Here is a 14,772-nt window from a genome sequence, read left to right on the forward strand (position 1 = left end):
TATGTTCTTTATCTTTCAACAATTTTCAGCTTTGGGATATAAAGAGCTTATAAGCAAACTTCTCAAGTTTATGTTGTATTTCAGAATAAGGATCCGTCTATCAGGCACCTTTAAATTCAGTTTCTCTCAACAGAATAACAACTAGCTCTATCCAAGAGTTATTTATAAACTATTTTGATCTTTAGTTGTTTAACTAGGCTGGAATCCCTTGAGAAATATCGTATTTCTATTTTAAAAGGCATATGTGTGTATTGTCTTGCATTTACTCATCATGAACAGTGAGAAAAAAAACATATTTAACTGTAATAAAAATGAAAGGAAGTATCAGTTCACAGTTATGCCATCTATTGTTTATTAATTAGTTATTCTTCCAATATTTAGTTTCAATTAGACAACTCAGTAATTCAAACCATTACACAGGAAACAAGAGACAGCTTTGAGTCAGTCTTGTTTATCTTTCTATCAGCTTCTCGAAACAATTGAGACTTAAAAGTATAAAGAAACATTTGAAGTATGCCTCATACTGGAGACTGGAAACTAAATTTTAAGAGTGAAGAAGATCCTTCTTTTTTTTTTTAAGCAGTATAGTTCTGTACTGAGAAAGTCAATTCTGCTGTGTTCTGGGAGGAAAATATACTCCCATACAATCGAGGGGACAAATGTAAAGTCAGAGAGGATCCACATCATGATACTGTTTGTCCTGTGAGATACTGACAACTTTAAGATTAGAGGGAGTGGTAGTGGTATCTGCTTACTGTCTCTTAAGATGTAGCCCAGTAACAGTACTGGCAGCATCAGAGTCAGAGTACTGTTTGCTAAACAGGAAGTGGGATCTGCTAAATAACATTGGTTTTATTCACACCTAAAGAATCCTCATGACACTTCTTGTAAACCACTGCTTTACACTAAACAGGAAGAGTATAACATTGAGTTAAACGCAGTCTGTGTGCAATCAGTTCATTTCCTACTGACTTAAAAACAACATCAGGCCTCCTACAGTTTATATAAAAACCAATCAGAAGTCTATTATGCTCATATATTAAAACAAATATATTTTTTGCTATTTACCTGAATCTGAAAACAGAGAAATATTTTAGCTATTCTCAAGATGACATTTTTGTTCAAAAGACTAAACCAATTTTCCAAAACCTTACTCATCTGTTGCTGAGTAAGACAGGGTCACCTAAACTCTAGAGATGCCCTGTTTCACTACCATGTTCTCTAAGTTGTGGCAAGCCAGTCTTCACGCAAAAAATGCAGTCTTGACAGGGATGAACAGCTCTGTGTCTAGACCACTTCTTGAGCCTAGGCCTCAGAACAAATATTCCTCTGCTTGGTTTCCTGACAGTAATCAGAATCAGGTTCCTCTAGGAACTCAGATCTCAATGTTTTCTTCTGAAAACACAAGAAGGCCCAGTACACTGGGGTTTTAACATTCATAGAATCACAGAATAGTTGGGGTTGAAAGGGTCCTCTGGAGATCATCTTGTTCAACCCCCCTGTTCAAGCAGGGTCACCTAGAGTACATTGCACAGGATCGCATCCAGGTGGGTTTTGAATATCTCCAGAGAAGGAGACTCCACAACCTCTCTGGGCAACCTGTTCCACATTATACTGCTCTTTGTGTTTTTTTCTGGTTCAGTTTGTCTTTTAACCTTGTTGAACAGCAGCGGTGATTCAGCAGCAGTGGAAGAGCTCACAACTTGCTCTAACTCTGTCACATAGGGCATTGTGAAAGGGAGATAAAACTACAGAAGCTTAAAATGCATAAGGAAGGACCTAATCTCAGCTTCCACTTCTCAAATGTGTTGATACACAGGCATTTGAAAGTAAGAGGCACAGCACCTAAACTCAAGCAGATAATTTCTGACTGGAATCTCAGAAGAAAAGGAACTGTTTAGATCTGAACACTGGGCAGGATTTCAGATAGCCTCTCTAAATATTTCCTACGAGCTAACCCTAAGCATTTTACCAAGCAAGCTCAGCCCAGGTGGCTCTGTGCTCAGGACACAGAGTGCCTTGGCTCCCATCCTATGCAGCTAAGTCTGCCATGCATCATGAACCAAGCCAAAGTTACTGGCACTGAATTCTGTTGTGGACAGGAAGCTCACAAAAGTTACCATCCACCACCATCAGGGACAGATTTTCAAATAAAATTCTGTGTACATAAGAAACTGAAGGGTTTTGGTAGCTGCCAAAATATTCTGTCTAGATGCTTGAGGAATAGGAGCAAGGTAGAATGATTTTTCTTTATCTTTCTTATCCAAGTTTAGGGGAGTTTTTTGTTTGTTTCACTTCGTACTCCAAATTAAGATGATTAGTACAGGTACTTCAAGTCATAGATTTCAAATAATCTTCAAGAAACACGATTTGCAAAAACTGAAAATAAAGGACCAACAAGTAAGAGTTACAAACAAATGAAAACTGATACGACACTTCATCCTTTTTTACCCATGCCCATTGAACAGAGACCAAAATAGGAAAGAATACTTATTTGCATAAACTAATTTATCTCAGTTTTAAAGATTCTCATCATACCCAGGCAGCTGCATTGCCCAAAGCATTGACTAAATCCCCATCAGTTTACCTTAAAGGCAGTATCTTCAAACCTGTGGTTCTCTGCCTTTAAAAGTTTTCCATGATACCAAAAATGCAGCATACTTTCGAGAACACAGTGCCCAGGCACTGCACTAGTGATTTATTTGAATAATTGGTAAAGTTGATCATCCTACTAGACATTTAGGAGGCTATGCTACTATCCTGAAGTTAAATGGAAAAAATTACATTACCACAATACTATATTAAGAACAAGCTTTAACACAGTCATTCAATACAAAATACAAAAACAAGATTTCCACGAAAACATAGCATAGCTGTCCTTATACATGTATATTCAAGGAGTAAAATGCAAAATTAAAAATCAACATCAAATTTTAAGAGGCCAAAGACAGAGCTGGCAACTAGTGCTGCTACTGCAAAAATAAGTCTTGTAATTCCTGAAGGTACTTAAGGTTTTTACAAAGGTGAATCTTCAGCAGCCTCTCCACAGGTTACAAACAAACATACACATACACCTTTGCTTCCAGATATGCAGCTCACAGTTGCTCAGCTTGAAACACACTGGCAAAACTTGGAAGTCGAGTCTTCTCAACCGATCTATATTACACGTTTAACATCATAGGTTCGCTTTGGGCTCTGTACCGGCAAACACATACGCCAGGCCTTGGCCAAGAGGTTGGCCAGATGCTGAGTTGACAGAGGCTGAGTAACCCAGCACCGCTGCCAGCCCCGGGGCCGCTCTCCCTTTCCCGCGACCGAGAGCTGCAGGGTCCCATTTCCCCCAAACGGCCGGGACGGGCCCAGGCAGCCGGCACGCCGGAGAAACCCACGAGACCTTGCTGTCACTTTAAACTCGCTGCAACAAAAGCAGCAGCCGCTTGCATAAAGGCGAAACCTGACGGCCGAGGCAGGGCAGGGAGGGAGGCAGGGCAGGGAGCGGGGAGGGAGAAGGGGGCGAGGAGGGGCGGGGAGCGCCGGCTGCGCCACGGGGCCCCGCCCGGCCTCGGCGGCGACGCGGGGTGGCCCCGACGGCCGGGGCAGCAGACAGCTCGGCCGGCGGCCGGGGCAGCAGTACCTTCCCCGCTACCGCCGCCGCTGCCCCCGCACACTCACTTTTGGTGGCGGCGATCAGGTTCTTCCCATCCTTGAGCAACTCCTTGATAAACTTGTTGGTTTTGTCCAGCTCGGCCTCGTGGGCTCGCACCCGCTCCCTGAACCAGGGGCTGTCCAGGTAGCAGTCGCTGAACTCCAGCGGCTGCAGCCCCATGGCTGCCGCGCCTCGGCCCCGCGCAAATCCCTCCCGGCTAAACAGCAGCACCACCAGCAGCAGCGACCTCCTCGGCAGGCGGGCGCGGGGGTCCCCGAGGGCGGCAGCAAGGCGGAGCGGGAGCCGCGGCCACAAAGGCAGAGCGGCGGCGGCGGCAGCTTCCCCCGCGCTCGGCTGGGCGCGGGCAGAGCCGAGGCGAAGCGAGGCGCCGGCCGGCGGCGCCCTCCCCCCTGCGAGGGGCGGTGCGGCCCGCTCCCGGCAGCGCCGCCGCCGCCGCCGGGCCCCACCCGGCGCGGCGGGGCGGGCAGCCGCCCGCCTCCTCTCCCTCGCGGCAGACGGCGAAGCCGTTACACAAGGCCGGGCGCAGCCCCCCGCGCCGCGGCGGGGGGAGGAGGCGCGCACCGCGCCCTCGGCCGTTAACGGTCACCTCGTGCCCACGCGCCGGCCGGGACCGCTGCCCTGCGCGCGCGGGGGGGGGGGGGGAAGAGGCCTCACAGCTGCCACCCCCGTCTGCGATAAAACGGCGACCTGCAGCGTCCCCCTGCGGGTTGGTAGGGCTCTCCCTTGGGTTGCCTCTTTTCCAGGCCCGCGGTGGCAGGGAGGAAAGCCCGAGGGCTGCCCTTGGCCGCTTCCTCCCTGCTCGCGGGCCGTGGAGGTAATCTCCGACTCCCTCAGCAGCCGCCAGGTACTGCAGAAGCTTCCAGAAGCACTTCTCGTCTGGGGGTTGGGGGGGGGGGGAATGAGGAGGGATGTGAGGCACCCTCACACCGAGGAGGGGTGTGGTGTGTTTTGGGGGCAAACACAGCCTCTGAGGTGGCTGAACCAGAGGGCCTGGAGGACTTAAGTGGCCAAAATAATCAGTATGTTGCCCCATTTTGACACATTTTTTCTGTGGCATGTTCAGCAAAGGGGAACTGAAGCAGGAGATGAGGCTGTCATGGCTTGAGTTAGGATGAATGGTTCACCCGACAGAAACATTGTTGAGTTTTCAGAGAGTAGAGCGGTTTCTTAGTGGAAGGAGTATAAAACTGCACACAAGCTGTTTTGTCCCTGAATTAGTTACGGTTTCATGACCTATGTGCTTTCTGATGGTTTGCTATTACAGAGGGCTGATGTTGCTTTATCTGTAGGGTTGGTTGCTATCTTCTGCTCTCATATCTCTGTATGAAATAGTATTTAGATAAAGAGTAAAGCCTCACCTTAGTGCTTTCATTTAAAAAGACTAATACAGATGCAATTCTCAAGGTTTTACTCTTGCAACAACACTTGTCCTTAAGGAGTCCATTTAGCCCCGTGCTATTTTTTTGAGACTGTTACAAAACACATGAAGTAAACAGAAAGGGATAATAATTGTATCTATTTATGAATTTCACTAAAATTTCATTATTTTGAAGGTTTGTGTTTAACAGCAGTGCAATTCATAGTCATTTGGTGGGACTTTTTTTTTAGATTGTTATGGGGTATATATTTTAGTAATGAAGATACAGCTAACTTTCCTCTTTGTACATCACTTTAATCCATTTCTGTTTCTGTCTTTTAGCAGAATTATTATTAGCTCGTACTCCTTTTGAAGTTTGGCTATTGATTATTTGTTGTTGGGCACACAGTTAAGCTTGTTCTGAACTTGCTGGAGAAATAGCATAGAGACATTGTCTTTTAGGATATAAGCTAAGTTTTGAAGACTCATACTAAAAATCCTAGTTTTTGTCTTTGTTTTAAAAGCAGCACCTAAGACTTCTATAAATGACTGAAGATAGGTGACAGCTTTATTGTCAGCCTCAAGTATTTCTATTGTTTGACCCCAGGGTTCAGTCTTGCAAGCAGTTATGTGTGGAAGGAGTTTGGCGTTACAGGAGTCTCATGGAAGATTACTCATGTTTGTGGAATCTGGGTGTCAGGTAGGACTCAATCTTGCAAACTTGTATTTTCTGAATACCTCAGAAACCAAACTGAGTTTGTGTATTACAAACCTCATAGTGGTCACTGAGCTCAAGTGAATAAGCACAAAATGTTGGGATGAAAGGCAGAGACAATTTCCTTATTGTTCGTGTAGATGAGGAAAATAAGATAATGCAACTTTAAAAAAGAAAAAAAGTTTGACATGGAGACTCGAACAGTCGTAGTTTCTGCAACTAATTGTAACTACAACTTGAGCTTTTTAATTATTATTACACAGATGTTGTCATCTAAAGCATGAGTCTAAGCTTTTTTTTTTTTTTTTTTTTTTTTGGGGGGGGGGTACAGTTTGCATGCCATAAGTTAGTTTTTGGTATTTCTTTTCTCAATATCCTTGCCCCATCTTCCTGTAATAGAAAACAGCTATAAATACATACGTATATATGTTTAATACTAGTAAAAATGGCATTAGAAAAAATGTAGACTTAATATAATTAATGTAGCAATATTCAACTGTTGAAAACACTAATGAAAACAACTTCAGCAACATCCATTCTGCCAAGGTACTGTAGTTTCTTCATTTTTTGCTCGAAAAGGATGGACATAGTTTGTTCTAGCTCTGTCTTGTTTGTGAGCGTCACCACTGTTGGCTTGCAAGATGTTGCTAGCCTTATGCATGTTGGTTACAGCCAGACTGCATACTCTCACTCATCTCATCCATCATGACTGCAAACAGAAGCTAACTAATCTCTGACCACCCATGATGTGACCAACTTTATTTGCAAATATGTCAACTAATTTATCTGTGAAATTGTCAACCAATTTGAATGTTATTATAGCAATCATATTTATGAAAAGATGAATATTCCTTTCTGACGCTCTTTCACAGCATAAACTCTATGCAACAAAATATCTCAATGTGCAACTATATACTTTTTCAGAACTGTAAACTTAATATCCTGTTGCCATTTTCTTCCCTCAAGAAAAGTACAGTCTGAGTCTGGCCTTGAACTGAACTGACTCTTCTAAATTGCAAGAATTTTACAGTGACACTTTTTAATAGTCTTTTCCCATAAATGAGTGTGTGCAAAATAGCAATTTAAATTGAGTCAAAGTAACACACAGTGGTACTTAATTTATGCTTAAAATAGGTACTGTAAAATATTTATGCCATTCATCTGGCATTTTCTGACTTAGAAATGTAGTTGATCGGGTTTAGAGAATCATGGGGCTAGCAGAGATACTGATCCATTGCAGTATTTGGTACATTAGTTCCATCTATAGTCTCCATCTATAACTAGTCTGAAGATCCTAGCTTTTTTTTCAGACTTTAAAGAAGGTTTGGGTACCTGGAAGCTTGACTCTTTTTCCTATTGATATCTGTTGATCTAATAAGATAATATTTGATACCATCAGTCACTAACATTTGCACATTTTGGGGGACTTCAGCCAGCCTAAGTGTTTTAATGGATCTTACTTTGTCTTTCTAGAACATCTTTCCTCCATGGGAAGCTGATCATAGTGACATTCAAGTTACCTGTTCTTAGTGCTTTCCTTTGGTTCAGTTCACTTTAAAAATTTATAGATTTTTTTTTCTTCTTCTCCCTTACGTTCTTCTAGGGTAATAGTGTAATAAAGTTTGCCATGAATTACAATTTTAGCTACCACTGTGTTTCTTTTAGATTCCTATTATCCCTCTTTGTATGTATAACTTTCACATTGTTCAAACTGTTTGCCTGACACTTTTAAATAGTACTCATTTGGTTCTCAAAAGTAAAGGTATCTACAATATCCACAGCTGTAAATGCCTGGGAGAGCTGCATTCATGTTTTGAAAGATGGAGAGCAATGATGAACAGTTCCCAAAGATTTCATAATTAGTAAACAATGCTGTAGCCTGTTCTTGTCACAGAAGTAGGGCAAGACTGAATGAACTTTGTGCCTTTATTTATTGGAAACAGTCTGCACTGAGGGCTCTGCATGCTGTTGCTCCTAGGAGCATGCAGCCTGCCTAGGCTCTGCACTGGAAGAAGGTAGGTGGTGTCACGGGTGTGTGAAGGAGCAAGATCAGGCACAGGAGAATGCGAGCAAAGGTCTGAGTTCTGCTTCTCATAATCTTTGTTGCTGCAGAGTTGTTACACTATCAGTAAGTCAAAGGTGCAAGACAATGAGGACTGTTTATAACTTAATGCTAGGTGGTGTTGAGTGCCTTCCTCAAATATCTTTCTTGGGACTTATCAAGAGTGTAATTCAAATTAATTATTATGACCAGCAGAACCCACAGGGCAGTCATAGGTGATAACTGCACAGTACATAGTTCTTAAAACCCTGTATGCGTTTAAGGTGGTTTTTACTATCCGTGCAGCAGGTCTGAACAGCCATCCATCACAGTAGTTGACTAAGAGGGGAAAAACTTGAATTCTATCTTAAAAGTAGCCATTTTTATTTGTGTGGTTGTATTGGGAGCTACCTTCAATAGACAGGGACTGGATTCAGCAGTATTGTAGGTCACTTCCAGTCCTGTGCTCCCATGAGCTGAATTATCATCTTTACATGACTGGATTGAGAAAGAATGTGGACAACACAAGCATCTTTGTTCCATATGCATATATATTTACTATATATCATTCCATATACTTAGTATGCATCTTTCCATATGTGTATATATTTAGTATATTTACATGGCAGAGAGAGAAGCAGTACAGTAGCAATGAAGAAATGGTAGGACAGTTTCTACTCAATCCAGCACACATTTATCCTGAAAAGTAGCAAACTTAGATTAGGATTTTTTTAAAAAATGTGTTTGTTTCAGTACTCTTCTCAAACCTTTTACTTACTGATGAAGTTAGGAATTATCAATCTTTGTTTTAGTAGCCTCTTTACTATTTTTTTAGTGCCTCTTTCTTGTCAGCTTTCAACCTGTTCGCTTTTTTACAGTAGCGTCTCTTGCTTTTTCTTGGTGCTGAAACGTTTAAATCTCAGCTCTTGCTTTAAGTAGATAAAAGATAAAATACATAGATACCTGCACTTCAAAACTGCAGAGAAAAGCTTGAAAAAACTTTATTGTGCCATGAACGGCAACGAAGCGGCGTGGTTGTACCCCGCCCCGTGGTGCGTGGCGGCGCCTCCGTGCCCGCGGGCAGGCGCGCGCCCTCCCGGGGCGGGGGCGGGGCTCGGGCGCGCCCGCGTGCGCCGGCAGAGGGCGCTGGGCGCCCCTCGCCGCTCGGCCGCCGCCGCGTTGCGGCGCCCGTTGCTACGCGCACGGGCGGAGGGCGGCCACTGCGCTTGCGCGAGCGGGACTTCCGCCCGGCGCCGAGATGGCGGCTGCCCGCGGCGCGCGCACGGGCTGCCGCAGAGCTGCGGCCGGCGCCGAGCAGGTGATGGCGGCGGCCAGGCCCTGGCGGCCCTGCTCCCCGCGCCGCGTTGGTGCCGCCCGCCCCGGCTGGGCCCGGCCGGCCCTGAGCGCAGCCTGCGCTGCCTCGGCGGCCCGCTGCCCCGGCCGGCCTTGCGCGGCTGCCGCCCGCGGTGGCGGCGCTCCCGCGGGACCTGCGCGGTGCTGAAAGGCCCCTCTCGCGGGGCGTTGCGTTTCCTACACCCCCCCTCCACCCCCCCGCCCTGTGTAACGTTCACTTTCTTCAGCTTTAGGGTGACTCTGACAATCGCGAAGGCAGACTTAGGCCCTTGTCTGCAGGTAAGCGTTAACAGGTGGTGCCAAAGCCGGCTGTGAAAAGGTGCATGTCGACTCTGATAACATTTAAACATTTTCTTGGGAACGTCATGTTTTGCCTGGTGTAAACTAAAAAGCTTGTAAGCTTACTAGGTCTTTGTCAGGGACTGTTTTACATGGGTATTGTTGAAGTGGAAAAGTTTTAACGTGAAGCTTTTGTAATTGATGTGAAACTCTATGAATGCATAAACTTTTGCTGTAGAAAGCTACCTAGTCAACCAAAAACAAAGAAGCTTTACTTTTTTGGACCTGGTCTAACAGAAGCTTGACACATGCTTAGCTTTGGAATGATGGATGGTGATTTTAAAGCTGATGGAATATGCCAGAAGTCTAAAGATAAGAATTTTTTGAGTGGGTAGAATTTTATGGAGGGAGTCTTCCTGGATGCCTGTGAAAATTAAAATATTGTTTGGTTTGCCAATTTTGTGTGTAGCTTTCTTGGCCTAGAACATACGTAATTTGTTTCAGGAAAAGCGAGAGTTTGTATCCTTCAAAATGCCTAACTCCAGTGCGAAGTCTCACCTTAGCCACAGAGGTGGTCAGGAAGCTGGCAGGCGGGAGCTGGTTTCAAGATCCTTGCAGAGTGCTCAGCATTGTCTGGAAGACCAGGATTTTGGAACTGCATATGCTCACTATCTCCTAGTACTGAATCTAGCTCCCGAGTTAAAAACTTCCGTCAAAGTAAGTGCTTTTTGAATTACTTGGGGCAATTTTAGTACTATATTCCTCTTGATGTTTTTCTGGTGTTTTGCACATGTGATTTGCTATATGTAACTTGTTTTCCTCCTCATCCTTCGAAATAAAAGCGGAAAACAATAATAGAGAAAAACAGTAACTTTATTTAATAAGCTGTATGCCACTATGAGAAGGGCGGTGATGTGCTTAACCTTTCTTTTAGTACTGTGTGCCTCAACATAATTTAGTAAAAAGAAGGTCTGGTTAGCATTACCTTCCAGTGTAGCGCAGTGTGGATCAGTATACATACAGGCTTTTGGTATATGTTTCTGAGTGACGATACTGTATGTGACTATCCATGAGAGAGCTTATTTCTGCTTGTCCAGGTAAGACAACTAACTGGGGACAATATCCAACTCTTAGGATGCTGTGTGCTGCAGTTTAAGGGAATGAATATATTCAGGTTCATGCCAGGATACCACTAGATATTTTCAGGGCTCAATTCCCTGCTTCTTGTAACATACACCACTGAGTGGGTAATGTTTTATTTTCCAGGAAACATTTCAATTTACTCTCTTTAAATGGGCAGAAGAGCTAGATTCTCTAGCACGGATTCAAGATCTATTTAACTGTTATGAACAGGCACTTGAACTGTATCCCAATGATGAAGTGATATGTAACAGTATGGGAGAACATCTTTTCAGGTTTGTAGTAATCTATATTCAGGATTTTGTAAGGCTCACAGTTTGTTTTTTTATATCAGTAAACAATAGCCAATTCCACAGAGCACATAAAGTGTGCTTTAAAACGTAAATACAAGTATATGCTGTAGTGTTGCTATTGAATTTCACATTTGTCAGTTTAGCATTGGCTACTGTACTTTTAAAAAGTTACTGTGCTTAACAATGTGTATTTTTAAAAGTAAAAGCACTGCTTTTTTTTTTTTTAAACAATTTATTAAATAAAATGAAAAAGCGAGTACTGTTGTCTTTTGATTCTGGTCCTTCTTGAGGTTTTGTCTGACGGACCTTTGAAATGTGGAAGCCAGTGATGTATACTGCACTGTGAAGAGTTCTTCATTAGTTTGAGTCTATGTTTTTATTTAATAGTATGAAACATTATTTTCCTGCTTTCCCCAAAATTTGCCATGTGTGATACTTTGCTACTGCTTTGGGCTCTAAGGTCTTTCGAAAATGGAGTTTATAGTTTAAATCATAGATCCTGATTCTGTAGCTTTGATCAGACTTCTTTGTGATTGACTTTTTTAATCTTTTATTTTAAGGGGCAACTCTCCCATCATTGTGTTAAAATATGTACTTTTCTTGCATTTTATAAATTCTAGTCTTCAGTGCTGTCTGATTTCAGGGTATATAATAGGCATCATTAAAAAGAAATGCTTCAAATTCACAATTTAATTTAAAAAGTGCCACTTAATGGAAGCACTGGCAACTCAAACTTTGATTGTTTCACGATATGTTCACCTTAAATCTAAAGCTGTTTTACTGTATCTTGTAACATTTGCTTGCAACTTGAATGTTTCTGAGACCAGACTGCAAAGTTGTTGCTGCCTTATTATTACAGCAAGTTCTTGTAAAACCTGTACTAGTTTGTCAAAGAATGCAGCAATAAATGAAGACTGGTGCACACAATGGCATTTTTTAACTACATGTGTGTTTTAAAATGCTTTGATGTACAGCTGCAAGTCATTATGTTTTATAAGCTAATATCAGATATCTTATTTTAAAGATAATCTTTCTAACCAGAGAAGTCTATATTTCTATTGTTTCACAACTGGTTTAGTACCTTTTTACAAATCTACAGAGATCTACAGATGCTCAGCAACTAATTGCATGTTTTCTATTTATTTGTCATTTTTACTTTTAGAATGGGCTTTAGAGACGAAGCAGCTGGATACTTTCGCAAAGCAGTGAAGCTTAACCCAGATTTTGCTGATGCGAAGGAGAATTTTTACCGCGTTGCAAACTGGCTTGTTGAACGTTGGCATTTCATCATGCTCAATGATACCAAGAGGAATCTTACCTACCTAAAAGCAATAGAGAAAGTTGTCCGGTCCGGGTGTAAATCTGTTCTCGATATTGGGACAGGAACAGGAATATTAAGGTATGTCATAAATGCATGCTAAACTTGGACTTAACTAATGGAAGCATATTTGTTGTCTAACCAAATTATGTAAACTTAATTTGAGTGCTAGTGAAAAATTAAAAATGTGCTTCCATGCCTTTATTAAGCTAAAAGTTTATTAAAAAAAAAAAAAAAAAAAAAAAAAAAAGAGGAAACACAGCATTAAGAAGTAACTGAGTTCTGAGGTTAGTATCTAATGGTATTTTTGGGACACGCTTTTTTGGTTTCTTTGTATGTTTTTTCTGTGCTAATAACTACTGTTTAGATTGGAGGATTCTTGTTAGTTTCAGAGTAGTAAGATTACATATCCTCTCCCTAAGTATAAAGTGTGGTGTGTAGTAATCTTTTCACTTAGGTAGAGAAGTTGAAGATGTTAATGAAAATGCTGTAGAGTAAAGAATGGATTTGGCACAGCTGAGGAGTAAGTATCCTTACGCCATCTGTATTTTTTGGTATCAGTAGTATCCTGTATATAAAGAGATTATCAACTTGTATGATATGAATTTTCACACAAGAGATGTTTCACTTAATGATGTTTTGGCCTTGAACTATTTTTCTGGAGACATAAAGCAGATGGAGAAATAGAAACTGAGAAAGCTCAGTATCTTGTCATGTTTTACCTAAAATAATTTAAAACAGGAGCAAAAAATACCTGCTTCTTATTTTTCAGTATGTTTGCAAAAAAGGCGGGAGCACCTTATGTTTATGCCTGTGAATTATCAAAAACCATGTATGAACTTGCTTGTGATGTGGTGGCAGCAAATAATATGGGAAATGAGATCAAACTTCTTCATTTGAAGTCACTTGATATAGAAATTCCAAAGCACATACCTGAAAGGTACGTTGTTGCATTATAATGGGATATTATTTTTAAAATTTGCTCATAATTGAGGAAACTCAAAAGCATTCTGGGGCCTAAACAAAAAATAATTTTGCGTATGATATTTAAGCATAATCTTGGAAGGCCCTCTTTACATTTTTATAAAGCATTGCAGAAATGATGTCTTTGTAATCGTACTGATTTTTTGTGGGGAGTCAATTATGTCATAAGTTAAGGACTTTACTTCTTTGAAGATAGGGATTTGGGGTATATCCAGCTATATCACAGCAATAGGAAAAGAAATTAATTTCTGTAACTTTCCCATGTACATTCTGTCATAATTTCTAGGTTGCTTTTCTTTAATGCACCTCTGTACTTACCAGCTTGTGGCTCATTTCTGCAGCCTGTGAGTAAAATGGAAGTGTATAGTAGGGCCTGCAAAGGTATGTGCCAGGAGCAGTCTTTCAGACATCTGCGACTCCATATCAGCTTCTTCCGTGTTCATCAGAGAGATCAGAAACTGCAAATTGTCAGTCTCTTTTATGATCAGGGAGGGAGGGAAAGCCTCTTCTCAACTTTGTCACTGAAAAGAATCCTACTGTGTTCGGAGGCAAGCGCGAGGCACCCTGTGATGTGTGCTGTCCCTAGTTAACATCTGGAGATTGGGAGAGACTGACTCTAGCTGTGAATGTCAACATCCCACCATGCGATGGATCTGTGGAGTATTGAGAATGGCTTTTGGTCCTTTGTTGAAGTAAAACACAGTGCATGAGTGTTGCAACTTATCCTAGTAGGGTAGGTTTTTGTGTTTTTATATATATGTGTGTGTATATATATATATATATATATATATATATATATAATATATTTTATACACACATCTGCCTGCATGTTTAGCACAGATCCAGGTGCTTTTGAAAATCAAATCACTTATTTTCTAAGTATTTAAAGAATCTTCTATTTTTCTGGTAGTCTGTAAGACTTCTAAATTCAGCCAGCTTTTTATCCATACTTAAATTTATATGTAGCAGCAGTTTCAACTTTCCATACTGTTTTTATTCTGAATTTTTCTGCTATTAGGATGTTCTGATTATCTTGATTAGTATGTGATGCATAGTGATCTGAACAGAAATGATCAATGGTTAAGTAGTATCTTTTAAAGCTAGTAGGCTAAGTCATCGACTTGAAATTGCATTTGGCAAATTAGAATTTGATCCAACATTACAGTTGATCTGACTTTTTAGGTCTCCCTGCACCTTTTTGCTCATCTTCCTGTTCAAATGGGGTTCTTCAGGGAGATCTGTAAAATTTTAGCAAGTAAAGTCTACTGAGATTTTAGGCCAATGGAGGAAGGAATCTACATGCGAAGCATTGGTTTGTCATTTCAGATCACTGCTGATAGGGATGCAGATTACACGTATGGGCAGGAAATAATCCATTTTACTTCTACAAGTTGCTAAAACTTAACGCAGTGGCTGTGTTGATAGTACAGGCTCATAATCTGAAATAGTGAAGCTGCCTTGATTTAATATGCCAGTCAAGCCTTGTTTAATTGCCCCAGCTGAACTGCACCAATTAGTCAGCTGCATCCTCTTAATGCACATGACCAGTTAATAGTGTGTGTGTGTGCGCGCTAACAGGAGTGCTTGTTAGTGTTGGGGAAATTCTTACTAAAATTTTCCCATTC

General features: G+C 41.7%; 2 protein-coding genes across 4 annotated transcripts in view; one reads left to right on the forward strand and one right to left on the reverse strand.

Moving 5' to 3' along the window:
- Window positions 1-4,051, reverse strand: part of ARHGAP10 (Rho GTPase activating protein 10) — a 149,135-nt gene extending 145,084 nt beyond the window's left edge. The window contains exon 1 of the mRNA XM_062573879.1: window positions 3,673-4,051. Within this exon, the coding sequence (XP_062429863.1) occupies window positions 3,673-3,826 (154 nt within the window). The 5' untranslated portion in view covers window positions 3,827-4,051. The remainder of the gene's footprint in view (window positions 1-3,672) is intronic.
- Window positions 4,052-5,706: 1,655 nt separating this feature from the next.
- The window catches only part of PRMT9 (protein arginine methyltransferase 9), a 34,295-nt gene continuing 25,229 nt past the window's right edge, over window positions 5,707-14,772 (forward strand). Inside the window, exons 1-6 of one of the 3 annotated variants that reach the window (XM_062573881.1) lie at window positions 9,027-9,098; window positions 9,361-9,412; window positions 9,917-10,129; window positions 10,679-10,827; window positions 12,008-12,244; window positions 12,936-13,103. In XM_062573881.1, coding sequence (XP_062429865.1) covers window positions 9,944-10,129; window positions 10,679-10,827; window positions 12,008-12,244; window positions 12,936-13,103 — 740 coding nt within the window. In that variant the 5' untranslated portion in view covers window positions 9,027-9,098; window positions 9,361-9,412; window positions 9,917-9,943. Of the gene's footprint in view, window positions 5,725-9,026; window positions 9,099-9,360; window positions 9,413-9,916; window positions 10,130-10,678; window positions 10,828-12,007; window positions 12,245-12,935; window positions 13,104-13,546; window positions 13,881-14,772 lie in introns of those variants that run through there. The other 2 variants (XM_062573880.1, XM_062573882.1) reach the window with 2 other exon arrangements.

This window comes from Rhea pennata, chromosome 4, assembly GCF_028389875.1.
Source record: "Rhea pennata isolate bPtePen1 chromosome 4, bPtePen1.pri, whole genome shotgun sequence".
NCBI lineage: Eukaryota > Metazoa > Chordata > Aves > Rheiformes > Rheidae > Rhea > Rhea pennata.